At 37.3% G+C, this 24317-nt stretch overlaps 1 protein-coding gene across 2 annotated transcripts in view; it reads right to left on the bottom strand.

Moving 5' to 3' along the window:
- Positions 1-13986: 13986 nt before the first annotated feature.
- Positions 13987-24317, bottom strand: part of srrm3.S (serine/arginine repetitive matrix 3 S homeolog) — a 193952-nt gene continuing 183621 nt past the window's right edge. For both annotated transcript variants that reach the window (XM_018249637.2, XM_018249638.2), the window contains 4 exons: positions 18157-18488; positions 17217-17432; positions 16616-16753; positions 13987-14632 (listed from right to left, as the gene is read on the bottom strand). In XM_018249637.2, coding sequence (XP_018105126.1) covers positions 14434-14632; positions 16616-16753; positions 17217-17432; positions 18157-18488 — 885 coding nt within the window. In that variant the 3' untranslated portion in view covers positions 13987-14433. The remainder of the gene's footprint in view (positions 14633-16615; positions 16754-17216; positions 17433-18156; positions 18489-24317) is intronic.

The following is a 24317-nucleotide window of genomic DNA, read 5'->3' as shown; positions in this document are numbered from 1 at the left end:
ACTAAGACACTAACCCCCTTATGTAATAAAAGCCCAGGAGCAGTAACCCATAGCAACCAATAAGATCAAATTGCTATTATTTCAAATAAACCAGGCCAGCCTCTGTTAGCCTCGGCAGGTTGTTTTACCAATGTCTCAAAATACAGTAGGTCTGCGTTTCAGGAAGATGCAAAACTTTTTAGCATAAATAAGTTCAACATGGCTCAAGGAATAATTTGTACCTATTGTTTTAATCACAGATGATTTATGGATGGTTTTATTTCTTCAGCTAAACAGAGCAAACAGGGAAACAGAAGCTATTCTATATTTGGAGCAAAGTAAATAATGAGATTATGAATTTGCAAATAAGTAGAGGTAAATTATGTAGGGGATAAGACTTGTTTGGACCTCAAGTTCCTTTGTTAATAGCAAGGTTATGTGCATATTATATGTAACAGGTGGATGGGTCAGAGTCCTCCTAAACGTTCCCTTGGGTTACTTTTCACTGGTTTCAGTACCTGGGCAAGGGGTCCAACTCCCAGCAACTCCTGGTAGGCACGATCTAATTAGACTCTTTATCCTCTGCTGGGGCCCCCGCTTATGGTATGGAGGAAGGGATTACCACGTAGTATAAGCACATTCAGTATTCACTCTTGATCAAATAAACTTTGGGCGCCAGTGGTTCATTAAAACAGCAGAACATTTATTGAACTGATAGTACACTTCTCAATACTCAAGTATTCAAGATTTGTGCTCATATAGCACACTTCACGAAGCAAGTAGTGGCAGCAGGTAATTTATACACAATTGTATTACTCACGGATACTGCCTCATCCTTTTTTAGTCAGCTTTGTGAATTGAAGGTACCTCACAGCTTTTTTACACTTCAAGAATCTCTCTATCACTGAGCTTAACCACTTGAGTCCCTAACCTGGCAGCATTGTCAAAGCAGGGTGCTAAGACTTCACTAAACTCCTCGTTGGAGCCTTAGCTGCTCACTAACTTTCCTGAATTTATCTGTCACTCCTATATTGACCTATTACAGTTTCTTACCTGACACTTGCTTCACCTATACTGAGGACTACCTCCACCTCAGGCCCTTGAAGCAACACCCCACTTCCAAAAGGTGCACTGGACAGAGGCCTAACACATGGTAGAGCCCCTTTTTATAACCTCTGGGGAACTACTCCCCCTCCCCTATGGGAAAAAGGACCCAGCCTAGCTGACTAAGGACCCAGCCTAGCTGGCTAACACATTTACTGGGGCATAGGAAAACCTTTACCCTTTTATGAAATATATTAGTGACATCTACTGGCCAGTCACTCAACTGCCAGCAGAATATTTTCACATAGGACAAGGGAAACAGCGTCTAAATTATGCCCAGGGGATCAAAGGACCTAAAGGTTGGCAAAATCTTTACCATCCTACATATATTAATAGTAAAAAGATGCAGGTTGAGGGTGGACAGCTCATTCTAGTCAGTGACCGACTCAGGATATGGCATGTAAAAGTTTTAATAAAAATGAATGTGAACAAGGCCCCAGGGCCAGATGACATACACCCCCATGTTCTAAGAGAGCTTTTTGACCGGCCTCTATTTCTGATTTTCTCAGATTCTCTATCATCTGGTATAGTTCATATGGACTGGAGGAAAACTGATATCATTCCAATATTTAAAAAGGGATTACGATCTCAGCCTGGTAATTATAGGCTAGTAAATTTGACATCTGTGATGTGCAAATTATTTGAAAGCTTGTTAAGGGATCACATTTCAAAATGTGTCCTAGTGAATGGCATTATGAGAAACAATCAGCAGGCTTTATGAAGGATAGAGTGCAATACAGTTTTTTTTCAGCACACCACTTACTTTTTCCTGGGTGCATCCACTCCCAAGGTGCCTCCAAGCCAACCAAATTACTTTCTTGAATATGAAGCACACCATCCTCCGGCTTTGCCTTTAAAACATTTTATTACAGCGGAAAAGTAACACAAGCGTTCGGGGAAAACCCCTTCCTCAGGTGCATTTATGAAGGATAAGTCATGTCAGACAAATTTGATTGCTTTTTTTGATGAGGTAAGTAAGATGCTGGACAGTGGGGGAGCAGTAGATGTGATCTAGATGTGGTCTATTTGGATTTTGCCCAAGCATTTGATATCGTGCCCCACAAATGACTGCTTTCTAAACGAAGGTCTGTTGTGCTTACAGGAGAACTAAACCCAAAAAATGAATATGGCTAAAAATGCAACTTATTGCACCAGCCAAAAATTTCAGCTTCTCAATAGCAGCAATGTAATAATTATCTGCATTAATTATAATCAGCCATATGTTGGTACATTCATGTTATATGTACTGTATATTTTGAGGAGGGAATACAGGGATATGGAAGATAGCTCATAGTACAAATTGATCCATGGACTGCTCCTTCTTGGAGTCAGGAAGAATTTTTCCCCCTCTGAGGCAAATTGGAGAGGCTTCAAATGGGTTTTTTTGGCTTTCTCTGGATCAACTAGAAATTGGGCAGGTTATATATAGACTTAAAAGGTAGAATTTGATCAGTGTTGGACTGGGATGCCAGGGGAATCATAAAACCTTAGACAGTGGGTCCACTTTCCAAATTATTATTCCACCTCTCCTCACTCAACCTCTTTATTCTCCTATTTTTTTATATCTACTTACTATATTCTTCCATTATTAAGCATTTTTTTCCCATAACGAAATAGGAAATGACCAGGAAATAGGCTAAATGCTTAGAAGCAAGAGGGCCCACTGACACCAGGGCCCACCAGGAGTTTTCCTGGTATCCCGGTGGGCCAATCCAACACTGAACTTGAAGGACGTGTGTCTTTTTCAACCTAACTTACTATGTTACTTATTAAGTTACTATATTTTAGCTCTTTGGATTTGTGTTTGTTTTAGTTAATGAACCTCAATTTCAAAATACCTGCTGCAGAAGAGGATCACACAGAGCTTTATAAATGGCTGATGATACCAGGCAAATATATTTAGATTTTCTAATGAGTTAACATTAGGTTTAGGGCAAGGGCTCACACAGCAGATCAGAGGAAAGTGGATCCACTGTAATACGCTCTATTGACAAACCCAGTGTCAGCCTGTGTTCAGCTGCCGTACACTACTTCAGAGTAAAAATGCAGTGTAGTCCGCACAGGCCCATCCAACTTATTGTAAAGAGTTATTTTTGACTGTAAGATTTTCTTGGGCAGAACCCACTTTATGGTTTTTGGAAGGGCTGTTCGTGTGAAAAGTGCTTGTCCGGATTTCCAAACTGCAAAATCCGGACAGGACATTGAATGACATGGTGATCAGCCAATCACTGATCTCCACTTCATCAGTCCTGCCCCTTATGTCACCACCCCCAACATCACAAGCCTGCCTTTTGTCCGGGCTTCCCCGGAAGGAAATGTGGCAACCCCACTAATACTCCTCGGTAGAGCTGCTTGCGTCAGTAGCTATAAACCTGGCTATCTCTCCTAGAGAGATCTAGTGAGAGGATCTAGCTGCCCCTTACTAAATCCTGCGCTAATAATGGCTCCAAGGGTGACTCCCATACACTTAGTGGAGTCTCTGGCAAAACCCCCTGAGGCCGCATGGCTCATTTAATACAGTATTATTGCACACTGCCACCTTGTGGACAAACTCTGGAGAGCTAGGGTCATGCTTTGACCCAGTAAGGGGAGAACTACTCTCTCCATAAACTAAGGGTCCCCTTTGTGACCATTCTGTAGAGCAGTGATCCCCAACCAGTAGCTCGTGAGCAACATGTTGCTCTCCGACCCCTTGGATGTTGCTCCCGGTGGCCTCAAAGCAGGAGCTTTTTTTTTAAATCAAGGCTTGGAGGCAAGTTTTATTTGTATAAAAACCAGGTGCACTGCCAAACAGAGCCCCAATGTAGGTTGACAATCCACATAGGGGCTACAAAATGGCCAATCCCAGCCCTTATTTGGCACCCCAGGAACATTTTTCATGCTTGTGTTGCTCCCCAACTTCTTTTACTTCTGAATGTTGCTCACGAGTTCTAAAGGTTGGGGATCCCTGCTGTAGAGGAATGCACAATAAATGAGGACACCATTTATCAGTCCCCTGCATTGATTGTAAGCTCTATGGAGCAGGGAACTCATTCCTACTGTTTCTCTTAGCACATGGCACTAAGTCTCTGTGTCATTATACAAACTCTGTGTACTTTGTGTATATTTATTATATTACTTGCCCTCCCTGTGTGTATTTGGTCTTTTATACACTGTAGAGCGCTGCAGCTGTTTACAGCGATTTACGAATAAAGTTATACATACATAATCAGAATCATCCAACAGTTATTTTCTGAGGTCTAGACTCTTGCAATCTACTAAATGACCATTGGGTGTCACTGAATGTATTGATAACAACATATAAAGACAAATCTGTATTATTAGCATTTATTTAGACAGTGTTTACATAGTTTGCAGTTCTTAGTAATTCACATCAGTATAAAGGCACTTGTGACTTAAGGAATTTAGTGGCCAACAAAGCAAAAAACTGAAACTGAGCTAGTTTCACCCTGAAATGTTACCCTAAATCATACATATCACTCTGCTTTAATAAAATAGGGCGATTCTCCCTCTTTCTTCCCAAGACTGATACAGGGGGCTAGGCTGGAGGCAACCTTCTGCTCCTAGACTTATCACAATATGTGTTCTGGGGATGCCTATTGAGTGTATCAAATATGTTTGAAAGCACAAATACCTTCACAGTGATATCCTTATGATGGTGTCAAATGTGTATAAAGCCAGAAAAGGAACTCGGCTGACTGCAAATATCATTGCATGGTTTGAGCAGGCAGCATTATCAACAATTACATAAACCTCTTATTAATCCTTAAACTAATTGCCTCTTCTGCGGGGCGACAATCTCCCCGAACTGGCTTCCGCCTACTGCAATGCACTCGCGGCACTTAGATTTCCGAAATCGCCCGAAGTTTCCTTTCGGGCGATTTCGGAAATCGAAGCGCTGCGAGTGCATTGCGCTGGCATTTTCTCATTCAAGCAGGAGGAAGGCAGTTCGGGGAGATCGTCGCCCTGCATAGGAGGTGATTAGTCGCCAGGCGACTTAATCTCCCTGAATCTGCCCGTCTGCCCTTAGCCTCTAAGAGTAGTTTTGATAGTAAAGTGGTAGAAACCCCACAGGCAATGGCGCAATACAACAGGGCTAGTTTGCTGATAAGAAATGATGATTCCCCTATATGCAAAGAAATGTGGTTATTTCCTGTGCATAATCTCAACATTCTAGTGTGAATGTGTTCAGGTTCGATTGGAATTACCATTAAGGTGTAGCAGGGTTTGGGACTAAGGGTAAGCAGAAGAAGCTTGTGCCTTATCAGGGTCGGACTGGTCCGGCGGGACGCCGGGAAAAAACCTGGTGGGCCCCAGCCTTCATGGGCCCCGCCGGCCAAGACTGGCTCCCTGCACGACTATTATGCCGCTGCTCCTAATCCTCCCTACCAGGCCCGTGCCATGGCTGCAAAAATAAAAAGGAGGGTGCTAGGGGCCTTAGACACATCTGTTGCCTTCTCTCCTGCCCTGTTAATATTGCACATCTGGTTCTTTCCTTGGGGGAGCAAGCACAGCCAGAGAGAGTTGGAAAAAAGTGGTACAAATGAGTAGTGTGGTTTGGTGTTGAGCAGGGGATTGTTGTTTTTGTTGAGCGGGTTTTGGGGAGGAAATGGGTGTTGTTGGTGAGTGGGGCTGGCATGCAGATGCCCTTGCCATGGATGCCTGTATGTTCTGGCCCAGCTCTGAAATGAATAGTTAGTATTCTTTTGTCATCTATGTCTTAAAGGAAAACTATACTCCCAAAATTATTAATAAGGCAACAGTTTGTTTATATCATATAAGGTGACATATTAAAGAATCTTGCCAAACTGATATTCAGTGAAACCTCAATTTTACATCCTCTGAATTAAAGTTTTCCCTCATTTTACATTGTTGTTTTGTGGTCCAACTTATATATTATGCATAATATATTTCCCTGATTTTACATTTTTTTCTGGCCCCTTGAAAAACTTAAAATGGGGGTTCTACTTGAACCGCCATTTGGTTATGGTCTGTGTGCTGCCTCAGAGATCACCTGACCAGAAATACTATAACTCTAACTGTAACTGTAGCTCATGTGACCTAACATGTATGGTTTGTTTGTGCGCACCGTTAATCCTAGGATTCCAGGGGGTGGCCCTTATTTCTTAAAAATGCAAATTCTATTAATGATTACCCAATGGGACATACTATTAAAAAAGTATATTGTTATGAAAATGGTTCATTTACATATGAGCTGTTTTATGCATTATATTTTTATAGAGACCTACATTGTTTGGGAGGTATACTTTTCCTTTAAGATTGGTAGTACTCCTGTATTCAGCCGATTGGCCCATGGGCTGAATGGATAGATAACATTTTCAAGCATGTCTGATCATCTTCATCTGATATAGGTATGGAATCCATTATCCGCAAACCCATTATTCAGAAAGCTCCGAATTACGGAATGGCCGTCTCCCATAGACTCCATTATAATGAAATAATCCAAATTTTTAAAAATGATTCCCTTGTTTCTCTGTAGTAATAAAACTGTAGCGTGTACTTTATCTAAACTAAGATATAATTAATCCTTATTGGAAGCAAAACCAGCTTTTTGGGTTTATTTTATATTTACATGATTTTCTAGTAGACTTTAGATATGAAAATCCAAATTACGGAAAGATCTGTTATCCAGAAAGCCCCAGGTCCCGAGCATTCTGCATAACAGGTCCCATACCTGTAGTACTGCAAGATGATATGTCAAAACAGGCCCCCCAACCTGGCATACATGTTCAGCTGGTCAGGCAGCATGGTCGAAATCAGTATTCAAGCAGAACCTGTCCAAAATGCAATTTCTTCTGTTGAAAAATGTGTGGTGCTCTGAAGTGTGCATGCACACTATAGTAAAGTCATACGATTTAGACCAAGAATAGCCAGAGCTGTGAGTTTGAATTTGGGCACACACAATGGATGCTGTTTCTTACTTTATTTCCTTTCTGTATTTTGGACAATTCATTTCATTTACCTAAGTTTTTATATGATTTAAAGTGTAAACTCCATATAATTTCTAATACACTCTGCTGACTAGAGGATAACCCCAGTTTTAGTTTAAAAAAATAAATAAACTCTGTCCCATCTCAGTGACAGAAACAGCATTAAATGAAGCCTCAGAGAGAAACATGTTGGGCTGGGTCATGTAAATGCCATTTTGCCTGCAATAATATACAAGATAAAATATATTTTGTCTTTGTAGGGATGTGAAAATCTTAGACACCCTTACAAATTACAGACAGGCACACCCCTAGTAATATGGACACCTCAGTGGGTCCTTCTGGGGACCTTGTGCTTATGTAACCCCTGCAGTTCACACAGTGTACACCAGATGGCACTGTGCCAGAGTATAAAAGGTTTAGGAACCATGTGCTCTGGGTCCATTGATTTAGCTCAACCAAGCAGGCTGAAAGGGAATGGGTAGTGCTGACCCTAGGCGCCTTGGCCCTAGTAATTAGACAGCTATACTCGTTTATAGATCACTCTAGGAGTGATAGAGAGGTTATTTAGTTGAGCAGCTCAAGGCTCCGCTGAGGAGATTAGAGGGATTAAGATCCCAGGGCATTACTGACCCAGAGTAAGGAACCAAGTGTTGAGATAGGGATGTCAGGAGTTCCCCTAGTCTGCCACTGGAAGATATCCTGAAAACTGGGCAATACCCATCACATTGCTGTCAACTTACTCTCTGGTGTATATTCCCTAGCCTGTGGGGATTCAGCCTATACGTGAACCCCTACCCTACTGGTGCCCATCATTGTGCTATCACACCCGTTACAGTTACACTACACCCTTGCCTCCACAATGTTGCGAGGGCTTACCCCTGAGAAAGAGAGCTCATCTGTGGTCTCAGCCCACAACAGAAAGTAGCTAAACTGCCCTAGCACAAGTCAGTTTACTATAGCGCTACATCTTTATTGACTAGAAAACCCCTAGGCTTCCTTTACTTCATTTGCAAGTCATCCTGCTAGTTGCACCCCATTATTCATTTAGAGCAGGAAGTTAGTAGGTGTCACATGGTTGCCCCTCCCCCATGGATGTCTCCTAATTGCTGTGTCATTTAGATGCACTATGGAGTATTGGAGCTCCAATGTACAGAAGAGCCTATAGCAACCATTCATTACAATTCTACATTGTGCCTAACACTGCACTTCCCCTTCCTGCAAAGCACAACTTGTACAGTGATTCTAAAGGGAACAACTGCTCCGTAGACAGGCCATTAGGGACACACATTTGCAGCCCTTAGGGCTCCAGCACTGGCAACCATAGGATTGTTAAATGAGGCCTTATTGCAGAAGATGAACCATATGCATACCTCCTAACATTCTGAAAATAGAAAGAGGTACAAAATGATTTTCCGTGTGGAGTGTGGCAACATTTTTCACCATGCCCATTTTTGTAGTCACATGGCATGTTATGAAAGTTTGAACATATTTCTGTGGTTTTTATGTGTTATTACAGTTTTGCTAATGAAGGTGAATTGCCCTTTAAGCTGCAAGTCACAGTTTCCCAAGAGACTTGCTTATCTTAAATTGCTACAATTGTTTCTTTGCTTACCTTAAATTGTTACAAAAGTATCTAAGTGCACCTGGCACATATTCTCGGTTCTCTGCCAAAAGCCAATTGAGTTAGAAACTTTGTATCTTTTTCTGGCTGTTCCATGCAGGAGATCAAAGAGAAAGTCGGAAAATGTTAGTAACAATCCGGGACTGAGGGTTGAGCTGTCAAAATTGGGACTGGCCCGTGAAAAACGGGACAGTCGGGAGGTATGCATATGTAAAAATATTGTACATTTTCTCTTTATCTAATGAAAACAGATTAATTCATTCAATCACACTTTGGTATTTTATATGAATGAAAAGACATCAATAAACCAAAACAGCCAACTATATTAAAACATAGAATTGTTTATGGAAAATGCCAATAGTACATCACACAACTTTTCCCGGACATTATGACATCTACCGATACAAGGTACAGTAAATAGGTCATTCCAGATAATGGAAACTATACACTGTAATAACCATTACACTCATGATCATTTGCTAAACCTTCACATAATTGTGGATCTGACCTGCAGTAATATTGCAGCAAAGCAGCAGAGATTAACTTGAAAATTAGTCCAATTACCTGTTATTAATTGTAACACATTGTTCTTTTGCAGAGCCTTTCTGATTCTTAGAAACTCTCTTTTTTTAAAGTGGACCTGTCACCCAGACACAAAAATCTGTATAATAAAAATCCAATTTCTATGTTTAATTAAAGCATTCATAGCTGTTGTAAGCTCATTTAAAAATCTCAGCTGTCAATCAAATATTGTCTGACACTCCTCTATGCCCTGGACATAGAGGCGGGGCAGACAATTACTTTCACTTTCCATTCAGCACTTCCTAGATGTCACTGCTCTCCACATATTCTCCCGTTCTCTTCATCATTTAATTGTGTAGCCAGTGCATGGGGATGGATATCAGGTCCCCCATTCTGGTGCACAAACAATATTCTGAGATGATGCAAGGCTTGCCTTAATAACAGTGTACACAAAATGGCTCCTGCCTGCTTGCTATAATAAAGAATTCCCAGACTGGAGGAAACAAGATTCAAATAATTTATATAGTGTAATTAAAGTTCATTTTGCTTGAAAAATGTGATAAAATAGGATTAGGAATAATTTTTTTGGGTGACGGGTCCCCTTTAAGTCAAGTTGTAAGTGATAACAAGATATTTGAGGGCAAAAGTAAAACGGGGCTTGTCAGCAGTCAAGTGCATCTTTCAATGATCAGGTAAGCACTGTACAACAGAAATATGATTCTATACCAAAATCTTGTACAAATATATGTAATTAGTTTTGGGCGAATGTCCAGTTTCGCTTCACCGGAAAATTCTCGAAATTCCAGAGAAATTCACAAAATGGAGAAAAATTTGAGGAACGCGAATGTTGACGGCGGCGTCAATTTATGGGCGTTAAAATTGATGCTGGCGACAATTCTGTTGCCGGCGACAATTCCAACACATATTAAAGTCAATGGTGTGCGTTTAATTTTCGCTGCAATTTCACAAATGTATTCTCCTTCGCCAAAACGTGGAAATTCACCACAAATTTGCGCCTGGTGAATAAATTCGCCCATCACTATTTGTATGTCTATAGCAAGTCCAGTTTGTAACTGTTTGGTAAAGCAAATTTGTCTTGGTACATTCTTCATTTTGATTCATTATTTAATGAGGTTATATATGTCACTTAATGGCTAGTGGAATGGAATGGGCTGAATGGATTGGAGACATAATAACTAAAACAATCTTGTATATCTTGTTCTCTGAATAATATCTTACTGGAGTCCAGTAAGGTTTTGTTCATTGTGGCTTTATGATAATTAATATATACATATATATACTGTATATTAGGGATGCACCGAATCCAGGATTCGATTCAGGATTCGGCCTTTTTCCGCAGGAAATTGCGTGACTTTTTGTCAGAAAACATGAACGTTAATTGCATATGCAAATTAGGGTTCGGATTCGGTTCGGTATTCGGCCGAATCTTTCGTGAAGGATTCGGGGGTTCGGCCGAATCCAAAAAAGTAGATTCGATATATATATATTTGAAGGGCCAAGCAGGCAGCTACCCCTCTGGTAATATCGCTTGAAATGGTCTTTTTAGTTGATGGACAAATCATACATTTAAACGATTGTTTCGAGATAATCTTGGTCTCACGATAACGACAAGGTCTTTTAAAAATCTTTACATCTATGGCCAGTTAAAGAATTCATGAATGGAATCTAAAATTTGGAGTATTTAATATATGCTCATGTGTATATATATTAGAATGCACAAAATATAGAATTTAATTTTTGGATTAATTTAATTGAATTTAAACAAAATATAATTTAAATTTGGATTTTACCATATAGAAGATTCCATTCCAATACATACTGTGTGTGTGTATATATATATATATATATATATATATATATATATATATATATATATATATATATATATATATAGTTAAAAAAAGGAAGACCTCAGAAAGAATACCCTGCCTAAAATATTTTTTTTGTTGTTGTAATTTTATCGTCACCATATCCAGGTAATTAGACTTTTATTATCAACTCCCCATGGGCATGTGGCACACAGAGTATTCTCTAATGTACATCTCAATGACAAATAGGTGAGAATCTTTTTCTGAGAAAAGTGAATGACAAAAGAATATGGCAAAGACAGCTGCCTGTACATGCAATAATCACTGGGGCACATTTAGTTTCAATGAGCACATTTGTCTCAGTGCTGATACCCAAATCAACCAATTAGCAATTATCTTGGCAAGCAAAACCAAATCTGTGATTGTTTGCTATGGGTTACTGCACTGATGCAAATTTACCTAGGGTTCATGAATGATCCCCTGATTTACAAACATTCTGGCATTTGAAGAATTGAATTTATATTTTTTAAAGTTTAATGCATAGAACATTGTCATTTGTGAATTGTGATCTCAAATGCTTTTTGATTACTGTTTATATTGTTATACAAGGAGAATAAAGCAGGTTATTTAATAAATAGCATAAATGATAGCATTTTAAAATAGTACAACTGACCTGGTATCAGTGAAGGGCAACTTGTACCATGAATTATATATTATTACATGTTATTGTCGAGAATCCATGCAACATATATATTATTGTAAGTGTTTAGACTACATTTTGACGGCAAATCCTTTGTGAAGATTACAAATAAGTTTCCATGTTTTGTGTTGTGACACAGATGGGCTAAGAATTAGTCGTCTATTTGGAACCATGTTGTTTTAAACAAAGCCTTTGAGTTTAGATGGCTCCTTTGTTGACTGATGCAGTGTAGAAATAGAGCTGCCCAATATTCTTGTTCTGTGAATTAGATCTTGAAGTTATATGCCCAAGTCTTTTTGTTCATTGTGGCTCTGTGTTGATGCTGAACACTTTAGGAAGAATACAACATCCATTTTCAGAGTAAACCTTGCAATATTAATTCCCAAATTCTAATGCACAAAACATCTAGTTAACATCATATCAATAAGTGAGGGATGTTCATGGACTGGGAGATTATGACCCTTTTTTTAAGTGGGATCATTTTGACTTCATAATGCCCATTCCGCCCAGTATATAATGTAATCATCCAATACAAAAGATATATAAATACAGCATATATATATATATAGTGCATAATAAATAAATACAATAAAAAGTAGTCTAAAAGTAAATAAACGCAAATAAATAGTTTTGCATGGTGAACATTATTTTTTTTACAATGTTTAGAATTGCAGAATGACATAATATAACACCATCATCAGATAAAGGCTCAGTTTTTGGAGACTCCCTATTTCTGTACACAATAATATAATCACAGATAATCAGGACATGTTGGGGCTGATTGTTTAATTAAAACTCATTTCTTCTAAACGGTAATGACAGTTACCACCTGATCTGGGGTGCTTCAGCCATGAGGAAAGGGGAGAACTTTGCTTAGGATGTCAGTTTAACAGAGACGGCCACTAGTAACTTTAAGTGGCAAGTGCAATTGTGTTAAAATATTATTGATCATATTACATTTAACTCTAACCCTAACTAGTAGGGTACAATTGCTGATTTGTGCAGAAAATCAGCACAGGAAATGGTTAATGAATGGACACATCTATCTGCTATGTAGGGTTGCCACCTTGCGTCCTGAGGAACTCCGGGCAGGGGGAGGGTCCATGATGCAGTAGGGGAGGGCCATGACATCAGGGGCGGGGATAGGAATTGCCGATCACCACGTCAATCATAAGAAATCCTGCCCGGTTTTCCTTATTTGGAAAACCGGCCAGGCAGTTTCGACCCCTACAGCCCTTTAAAAAAACGGCCGTCCGGGTCAAAACCAGACCGGTGGCAAACCTACTTCTACGATAAATATGTCCAGTTATTAACTCTTCCCTGACCATAAAGAAGAAGTTTATAAATAAAAATAAATAAATAAATAAAATTGCTGGGAATCATTATGGATTCCCCAATGCCATATTTTACATAGAGATGCTGTTCTTACATGTCTCAATTATTACATTTTTTTTTGAGACAAGGTGAAATTTGTACAGTGGTGTCAGCATAGACAGATTAGAACTGAGTCCAGCACAAATTCTAACCAACAACCATGAGAAATGCACTGCAGTCATTTTCTGGTACATGTTATAATGCTGTTGGTGGCTGGGAAGCTTTAATTCAGTCTCAGCTCCAGGAAGATACTGTATATAAGAAAATTATATGATAATGATCCAGATCAGTGTAAGTTTAAGGCTTTTTGCTGCACTAGAGCAGCCTATGAAATCTGAAGTGGAACCAAGTCTGTTTCAAACTTTTCTTTGTTGCTTTGCTGGATTGCAGATTGGTGGAGCACAGGAACCTGAGCAAAAACTCATTCACATTCAACGCCTTTTTATCTGTAGCTCTATTTTAGGTACTAATGCTAATTCAACCCTATGCAAAAACCTATTATTAGATCTGATTAGCCTAGGGCAGTGTGAATATATTGAAAGCATATATATTTGACTAACTGCTTTCACTTTTTAATATAAATCAAACTACCCATTACTCATATTATTTTCTGTGCTATAAACATTTCCCACTGGGTAGCTTCATTTTAAGTGTGTAGTGAGGTCAGACACATTTTTGTTTCTTTTCTGCAAAAGTGTCCAATACAGTCTGACAAAATGAAAAAATAAAGTGTAGTTCTTTTAGGGCAGAGCTGCCTCAACATTGGGCTTTTTTGTTAAACTTACAGGCCCAGCTACTCTGTTCCAAAAGCCATGCACATTTGCATGCATAGTTAACAATCTTTATTAAATACTGTATGCCCCCATTTATTTAAAAAACGTATACTATATATTCTTTTTTAGATAAGCTTTATATAGATTTTAGGGCCATGAAGAGTCTGTTGGGAATTCAAATGAATTAAGAAACTTTTTGAGATACTGTAATGGATTCTGTTCTTAGTATTTGTGAGAAGGGAAAATAATGAAGCTGCTTTATGCTAGAAGAAGATAAAAATCCGGATGCTGTGCTTACAGCCAATGAACTCTTGGATGACTGTACAAATAATATGTGAAATATATATTACAGAGAGGATAGTTTGAAAAGTACATTTCTCTTTAGATGTTAAACTTCATAAACTGAAGTCTTATATTAAAGTGATTTTGTCGATGCTCAAGTTTATGATTTTCTTTCTATACATACAAATATATCAACCTAATTATGACACCATCCTTCAGATTCCTCTTGAGCTAAAACACAACCTACTTTAGGAAGCAAATGTGATTATTTCGAGGGTGGGTTAAAATGTACAGCAGCTTAAAATCCAGCACTCTCTGAACTGCTTCTGTAGCTGGGGCTTCGACTGTGGCTGGGGGTGCGGCTCTGAGTCCGACTGCGACTGTAGCTGCTGTAGCTGTCATAACTTCTGCTTCGGCTACGACTGTGGGAGTAGCTGCTCAGGGAGCCGGAAGAAGAGGGACTTGGACGGTAGTAAGGAATTGGGCGCTTTCGAGCACTGAAACAGGATACAAATAAGAATATAAGGCTAGAGGTAATTAACCAATAAGTAGATGTTAAGGTTATAAGAAATGTTGTTATTAGGTTAAAAAAAGTTCATACTGAGAACACATTGGTTCTAAGTTTTCTGACTGAATTGAGTTTTCAAGAGTTACGATTTGGTGGGTGTTAGATCTCAGTGCAGCCACTAAGCTGTAACTCTCTATAGCAAGAATAGAGTTCAACCACTGATTCTAATGCTGCTAATTTTAGGGGGCAGGTAGTAAGTATATAATATGAAAAAATATTTATTTGTCAATTCTATGAAAAGGCATAATATATTTTAATATAAGTCTCTCTACTGATCTGTTGAACATAGGTGAATGTTACACCAGGGCCACCACTGCTAAATTTAAATTCCCTAACTTCCATTGTGCCCCCAAGCACAAGTAGGGTAAGCATGGCGGGGGGGGGGGATGATTTTGACTTCTCCCTAATGTCCTTTTTTGATTTACCTAATTCAAAAAAATAATTATATTATTATGATAGATTTCACTTGGTTCTGCTTGCCTACAAGCTTGTTTCTCAAGAACCAAAGGTTAAGGTTAATTGTGCTTAGCTATTTACACAACCACAAATTAATCATTGACAACTCACTGTAAATATCCACACTCTTTATTTGTGCAGATCTGGGAAACAAATCTCATCTCTTACTGCCAGGTAAGAGCAAGGGATAGAAAGTTTAGGCCTTTTAAATATTGTAAATCTTAAAATATGTCACCCAGCCAATTAGAAGGCTCAGATTCCAAACAGGTGCCGAAACTGCAGAAGCAAGTGGTTAGTACATTACTAGACCCAAAAGCAAGAATTTGTTAGTGTTTTAGCCCATTTCGCAGAAAAAGATTGCACTCCAGTGTCATTAAATTTGCATGTAAGATTTTACTTCAGTCTGCAAATATTTACATAAAGGCAGAATGATTTTTTTATTTTATTATACAAAGGATGAAAAGCAGAGGAATATGCGTGTTAATATTGGGCATCTCCATTTTGTTCAATTTAAATCAGATACAATGTTCATAGCGAGAAAAGTGTGGATATTTAAATATGTGTAAATATGTGAATTTTGTAAAGTACAACGCATTTCTCATGAAGTATGTTGACATATTATAGACATGTTTGCAACTTCATTTATTAGAGCTATCTTTGGTTGAATGAAAAGTGAATGCCACAATTTGGAATGAGTTAAACCAGACATATTTCTGTACATATGTACAGACATATTTGTATGTTGCCAATCCATTAAGCACATAAATATGCATTGCATATATTGCAAATTGAATTTTCTAATGCAGTGGAGTGGAAATATTTTTCCTAAGAGAAGAAACATCTGTTAGAGTTCTGTGACATACATACATACAATAAAAGTGGTGCTATTAAAAGTTTCCAAGTAAAGCCCCAATTCTGAGCACACCCTGTGAGAGGTTAGTGACAGAAGGATGGACATCTAAAGCATCCCTGACAGCCAATGAGAAAGAAGAATTTTATCTGGAAAAAAAGGACTGACATGGTTACCATAACAACCAAGCAGACTTGTAATGCAGTTGATTGGAAGTAGATCTCCAAAAGGAACCTTGAGGTGAAATGGAACAGCACACATTGATATCATACATAATATTCATAAATAATATGTGAAAAAATTTCTAAAGCTAAACATTTCTACAGTAACTTAAATTGCATGTCAATAGGGTATATACATACATATCGATAATATACTAGTATTAACTTTCTATATTAGAGCAAACACATTTCCAAAAGAAATACTCAAGAAGTATGGGAATAAAATACAAATACATGTACATGTATTTACTAACATTTTCTGTAGATAAAAATATATAATTTAACTGACCAACATTGTATTTTTGAATATGTTGCAAATAAAATCAGACATTCTAAATGTATTTTTTATTCAAGCATCCCCTCCCTGTACATATGTGCATATTACCTTGTAATTCTTCTGGCTTCCATAAAACTCGGAGAATCTCTACGTCTTTTTCGGATTGGTGAGTAACTTCTGGATCGACGACGTGGCCGGGCTGCCTCTGTATCATTATGTCGTGCTTTGGTGTCACTTTCTTTTTCCCTAAAACAGTTACAAAATGATCTGTTTTTAGCATTAATAGCCTCATGAATGGAAATTCCTACACAATACAGCTGGGTGGGATTAGACAGTCCAGTCACTCAGTGCAGGATCATTCCTATATGTGATTGGAAATACTGGAAATTAATTCATATTTCTATACTCAGAAATCAGTAGACCCCTGAAAGTACCCATACCACAGGGGTTCTACTACAGTGAATGCAGAGAAGGGAAGCGTGAACATCCATTAAAGCCCTGTCGGCTACCATATTAACAGACAATTTTAGTTTTGTTTTGAGACATATACAGTAGTTGCCTATATTTTGGGTACTCCCTTGATGATGTAAGTAAAGCCAACGTAACGGTACATTAAAATCCTTTTTATGCATTGATTCAGCAATCATCATTGTTTTGTTTGCCATCCTTTGCTTACATGCAGATAAAGTTAATTCTTCACAACATTTACCTGTTGGCAGTCTTCTTTTGGGACGCCGATCGGGATCTGCTTCTTACTGACCTCTTCTCACGTGATCTCGAACGGGATGGGGAGCAGCTTGAACTCCAGGAGCTCCCTCTATTACCAGTACTTCTTGCTGGACTTTTCTTTCTGTCTGAGTTTTGTCTTGGTTGTTTCAATGAAAATTCAGAACAGCTGTTTTGCCTACCACGTCTAACTCTTTTCCTATAAAACATATAAACATATGTTTGCAATACAATGATCAGATATACAGTATTTATGAAAAGTGTATTTCAGGTTTATTTTCTAAATACTCTGATCATGAGGAGATATACAGTGTAACTACAACAATGTATATGGGTGCTTAATCTTTCAACAATGATTTGAGTTTCCCTAGTAAGACTGAAATGGCAGATGCACAGTGGATGCATATTAATATAAATGAATAAAGAAGATAATTTGGATTGAAGTACAGGTCTTTTGCTTCTTTTTCAGTGCTCCAGCACTGAACTGCAAGTTATTACTCTGTTTGTATTATGTGATTTGTATTGGTGATCAGCTACTTTTCTGTGTGCTATACTTTATGTGTGAATTGGCAAAATTCCCCAAGATACAATATAAAGTTCTAATATTCATGTTTACACATCCTGTGTTTATGTTATGAAACACATATATACCATATGATTAAGCCAGATAAGTATAAAATGCAGAACATTTTTGTACAACATGCTCACAAGCAGACGTCCCATAGTGATATTATATATTATAGTAATGTAATATATTATCTATATTATAATATATATATATATATATATAAATAGAATAAATAAATGCCATCATTTCTCAGTATATTTGTTCATTCAACACCTGGTTTTGTCAGCAGTTGAATAAATATGATATGTATTTGTTTGTTTTAAAGAAAGAAAATGAGGAGGCAAGGTGATCTTACTTTTTCAAAGGCGCACCATGATTTTTGTCCATCCCCACTGTGTGGGATAATACTGATTCCTCAGAGTCACTGCTATAGCCAGTATGGCTTCCTGAGTTGGCAGGACATGTCTTATAAGATCTGTTTCTAGCTCTAGATCGATGGTGGTGCCTCTCTGATGATGCAGACTTGGATCGATGATGGTGTTTTTCTTCCGATGAACATCTATCACCTTTGCTTGATGAAACAGATCTTGGGCTTCTGATGTCATGCCTATTTTTGCCCTTAAATTGGCTGGGTGACATCTCGACTTTTACATGAATCCTTGAAGATGGAGACATTGTATTGAACCGCTAAACAAGAGATAAAAAGAAGAGAAAAGGAAAAAGAGAAAGATAAAAAGGAACTTTAGCATGATTTCATAATTAGACATAAAAAATGGTAACTCACAGTTGCATACAGCACATTAACACAGAGATTCTACACTGAAACTAGTCTTCCTGCTTAGCCTTCCAACCCCAACAATGCAGCTCATGCAACTTCGCATGCAAAACGCAACTTAAATTAAAAAAAATAAATAACAAAAAAAAGGGAGAAGATAGAAATCTGAGGGTTAAAGATCTCATATAAATGAAAAGAAGATGAAGGTTTTGTAAGAGTACAAGAGATACAAGTTTGGGAATCAAAGAGAAGGAAAACATTAAATTAATTCAAGAAGAGTGAGAGAGACATTTGGACAAAACAGCACAAAAACTGGAAAAGAATGAGAGGGGAGCAGGAAAATTAAAAAAAATAAAATAAATTTACAAATGTTTCTGAAAAAAAATTAAAATTTCATTTTTCATTTTGTCTGAATTCCTTTTTGTCCGGAAGAGTACTGTTGAGCTCTCATCAGCACCCTATGTTCTGAATGTTTGTCACATTGCGATAGTTTTTTTGATTTAAGTCCCTCTTGGTTAACATCCACTTACCAAGAAAGTGGCATTTCCTCCTTTAGTAGGTAAGGTATGAAGAGAAGGGAAAAGTGGGGCAACATAAGTGCATCATTAGATTCACAAAAATGCAAGAGAGATAGAGAGAGAGAAAAAAATAATAAAGAATAAAAAAACACACAAACCCACTTTTCCTGGCCGTAATTTGAAATGTTGAGGGAGAGGCCAACCATGTGGTTTGAGTGACTCTTCTGTTGTTTTTGGGCTATTTAAATGTGCACCTGCACTGTGTATTACGCATAGTTAGGTATTGTATTTTCAGCAGTGTTTAGGCATCAAAGTATGCCTTCAGTTTAATAAAGGGGAACAATTAATCTGTAAAACTTCTTTAAAATAAACAATTCTTCCAGAGGAGGAAATAGACATAAGTGATGGTGAGGATATGCTACTTTCAATGCAGATTTGTTTTCTTTTCACCAGTGCTCCACTGATTAAATATAATGGAAAAATCTAATACCAAATGCAGCCTCTTCTGTTTCCTTATTTTGATCAGTCTACTAAGCACTTCACAGTATTGCAAATAAGCACCTAGCTATTCCAACCAATATATTGTGCTTTCCATTTCTATTGCATATCAGCAAAATATATCTGAGGGTAGTACTAGAAAAAAATATTTAGGCACAAAAATACAGGGGTCGGGGTGATGTATCTATGTAATGAGATTATGAGCAGCTGTATAGAATTACATATATTTATTGATTCTGTACTGCACTGGTGTTAGTATCACATATTTCCCCAAATATAAGCACCATTTCAGACAAATTTAAAATGTATTAATAATTGCTGTTATAATTTAGGAAATAAAATATAAATACCATTTCCTAGTCATTGCTTACTTCACAATCAAGGAATACAGGCAGATAGGCAATAGCATGGGAAATCAAACCAGGAATGATTGTTTTCTTGCTTCGGTAGTGCATAATGGCAACATGGCTTTGGTGTACATTTTTTTTTCCTTTCTGCTCCAACCTTTCATTGATACATCACTCCTTAGTTTATAGGGACATTTAGAATATAAATACATAGTTATTAGTCATTTAACCTGGCAAATATGAATTCCCAGGAAGGTTTCAGCTAAAATGGAGGTAACATGACAAAGCATATGATTAGGTTAAGGAAGGAAAAGCAGACGGAGCTTTATATTTTATAGATCTAAATTAAGCCAGTTCTTTACAAGGCACAGAGTATAGATGGATGCTCGAAATATAACAGTATATGTATTTTTTTAACTTTCATATATATTTATATGCATCGGCTAGGCTATGATTCTTAGAACTGGTTGAATATGGTGGAATATAGTGGAAAGGACTAAAGGATAAGTCACCTGACTCATGTAGGCCCATATTTCATTGCTCTGTCTCCTGTCCTTACTTTTGAAGCATGGACCAATTACTCCCTGTGCCTAAACCTGTGTAGCAGGAACTCATTGTGACTTACTACTTACGGCAGTACAATCTTATAGAAGTCGTGTCATGTTTTTGATCAATAGCCCTATCACTAATTAATTTTTATGTTAATACACAAAAATGGCTTTAGATGAATTGATATGAAAGGCCTGCTTATAAAAAAAACGAAGCTATGCCAACACAATTACTAAGGACAATGCACTAGCATGGCAGTGTTTAACATTTCTAATGTTGCTATTGGAGTTTCCTGACTGTTATATTAAAGCAGCATTTTTATTTTACAAAATTATTGCTTCTCAACTTAAAGTTTCAGCTCTGGTTGGATATTGCTGATATAATGACCTGCTGTAGCACCTAACTTGTACAACAACCCTCATCAACAGAGATATCTACCCCACAAAAACTGTATTTTGTGCCTCTTTAGAAGGATGTAATCTACCATCATTTGGCCCCGCCTCTAATATGTCTTGGATGATTTACCTAGCATTTGTTTTAATACTTAAATAAAGCAATAGTCTGTTAGTGGCTAATGAAAATGAGGGGAGTAAATGGGGCTAAAATATTTAAAGCCGGTATATTCCTAAATTTACTGTAATAATACCAGGCCATGTGAAATCTCAACAGAAAAATATATTCATAAAACTACAGTTAAAATGGAATGTTAGAGATCTAGAAACAGAAGGACATGTCATCTATGATATGCCACCCTATTCATATTACTGGTGATGGTGAGATGGAATGTTGGGTGTTAAGAGGCTCCAGGACAAAGCTACTTTTTTCTGCTCCCTGTGCTAATTTCATATTCGGTTGTATTTAACATATAACACCAAAGCACAACTCAAGGCATAGAGGGAAGATAATGGTATTTTTTGTACCATCGGGGTCATGCACCTGTATATGCAAAACAAGGCATTTCAGACGTACTGGGGCTCATTTATAAACTCTGGGCAAATTTACTCCTGGGAACCCATAGCAACCAATCAGTGACTGGCTTTATTCAGACAGCTGCAGGTTGAACAATAAAAGCAAACATTTGATTAGTTGACATGGGTTACTGCCCGGGGGCGAATTGGCCCAGTGTTTATAAATGACTCCCCCTGTCCTTTTAAACAACCACTTCATACCATACTTACTTATTATATTATACTCAAAATGAACCATGTACTATAGTGAACTAAGCCAATACTAAAATTTATTACAAGACTTTCCAATTTCAATAGAAATATACAATACACTCTTGGCCCAGTCTCATCCACTGAAACCTATTGTTGTCTTCAGATAATTTTTTAATTTTAGTCTGTTATACTACTTTATCTATCTGCAAACTTGCACGCTATAATCTATGCTTACGTTGTATTTACAGACTTAGGTATGTAAAAATGTGGTCCAAAATAATGTACTATTGTCTACCCCTCTTAAAAGAGACTTTTATGAGTATATTTTATGATGTCTAAAATGAATCTGTGTATTCTATTTAAAATTACTAGTTCCATGTATTAATCAAAGATATATTCATCATTAAATCTCTTTTGGTTGTGGAATAATTTTTTTTTCCTAAAATCTCCTTGGTTATTCTGTATGCCACTCAAATACAGCTATGCATTTCCAAGAAATATTTAGAATAATATTTATTATTAAATTATAATATAATTATTTATTATTATAATTCTCTAGAATAATAGTGAAATTAGGGATGCACCGAATACACTATTTTGGATTCCTAAACATAAAAAAGTAAAAGAATATATAAAATACATTTTTATTTTTTTAACAGTGCTTGTCATTCTACAAAGCAAAGTATAAAAGTTGACTTATCCTACACTGATAAAAATGTGGAATGAACTTTCTCAATAATACTACAAATAGTTACATTAAAAATGAGTCTGGATTGAGGCTAAAAACCGCTGTGTGACATCATAAGAAATTAAATGGAAAAATATATCATGATTTTCTTTACAGTCTAAATCGGTAGAGCAAACATGTTGCATCCCATGTGTGTATGGCTCCTGAGCTAGGTAGAAGAATTTTGAAACAGCACCACCATATTTTTCTTTTTTAAAAGCCTTTAATTGTGCATAGGGGCATCACAGCTGCTGTGATGCCCCTATGCACAATTAAAGGCTTTTAAGAAATAAGAAAAATATGGTGGTGCTGTTTCAAAATTATTCTACCTAGCTCAGGAGCCATACACACATGGGATGCAACATGTTTGCTCTACCGATTTAGACTATGATGATTCCAAAGGAAAGTGGCCATTGAAGTAACGTGCACTGACTTCATAGAATTTGATAATCGTTGTGCTGACTTCTTGCTACTACATATGGCTCCTATGTAGTAGCATAACAATGTTATGCTAGACTAGTAAAACAAAAAGATTTTGTCTGGCGGCCCCGTCTGACATCAAAGCTACAACTCAGAATCAAGGCTTACAGGCAACAGTACAAGTGCCTTATGTGCATATGGCTAATGTATATTGGATAAAGAAGTACAGTAGTAGTAAAATTGGATTCACAATCATTATTCTACACATTTTTAATCAGACTTGCATAAATTTAACTTTAAAGCTATACAATATTTGTTCAGTTTCGGATAATTCATATCAGAAGAGCTTTAATCAAGTACTTGGATATTAAAAGCACCGTAAATCACATCACTGCCATTAAATAATGAAAATATTGTTAACTTTGCCCTTGAATTCTGAAACCCCCCAATAGGACTGAAACACACTTCTTCCTAAGTACATATATGCATACATGTACATGGGAATACAAGGCTTGGTGGGGTATTTGTAACCTTTTTTTCATATTTTGATAATTAAAAGTTATTATTTATTTATTTAAGTAACGTTCTAATCAGGAAGAAATGGACATAACATAAAATAATGAAAAACAAGAGAAAGAGAAAATGAACAATTAAAATAAGCTACTGTGTTTTAACAGGCTCATCTGCAGATGTGAACGTGCAGCGGCAGACACATACCTACCTTCTTTTAATGTCAGATATAGGAATGCAATAATAAAAAGAAAACAACAATCTCCACATTTGGAGCGCAGAAATGGGGGAAAAAGACAATGACTCTTTTAGTAATGACTTTCATAATCCTTAACTATAATGGGTCTTGCTTACACCAATGCACTGTACCGTTTGAATGCCCTTTTTATTACTCGCCATTTCATGAAGAATTAGGGAAAAGGTTAAAATGAGCAGGTATGAAGCTTTCTGGGTGTCATTATTAAACGGTAAAGATCATGCACTGTCACCAGCAAACACACATATAAACCATTTGAAGGCCTTTTTTATACTAAAGGTAACTGAAGGCCAGTAGGAAGAGCGTGGAGAGAGTGAAATGTTAAAGAGCAGAAGTGGAAGCCAAACAGAATGAAATGGCAAATTTTAGTCACTATTTAAAAGGGAAGTCAACCAGACCCTCAGATATTTTTGTGGAGGTGTACAGCTTAACTGTGCTCAGTGATCCCCTGCTGTTATAAGTCACTGATAGATATAAGAGGCAGGGCCTTGTTGCTAAAGAAATGTTGTGTTGTTCTTCAATTCTGCTCTAAAACAGAAGGTGCAAAAAGCATAATAATGATAAAGTTATACTTTAGACAGATATTTGAGTTCACTACTTTATTACACAGGTAGATCTAGCCCCCTACATATTTAATGTGCCATCTTCATTTTAAAGGCCTATTTATAAGTAGTTATTTCTCATGCTCTTTTCATCAAAAAGTAAAATATGAGGGCACAGAATATGCTGTACTTTCATATTTGAATGTATTAGCCA

This window comes from Xenopus laevis, chromosome 2S (assembly GCF_017654675.1).
Source record: "Xenopus laevis strain J_2021 chromosome 2S, Xenopus_laevis_v10.1, whole genome shotgun sequence".
NCBI lineage: Eukaryota > Metazoa > Chordata > Amphibia > Anura > Pipidae > Xenopus > Xenopus laevis.
The sequence above is the reverse complement of the archived record's forward strand: the minus strand, read 5'-3'. Positions and strand labels throughout refer to the sequence as shown.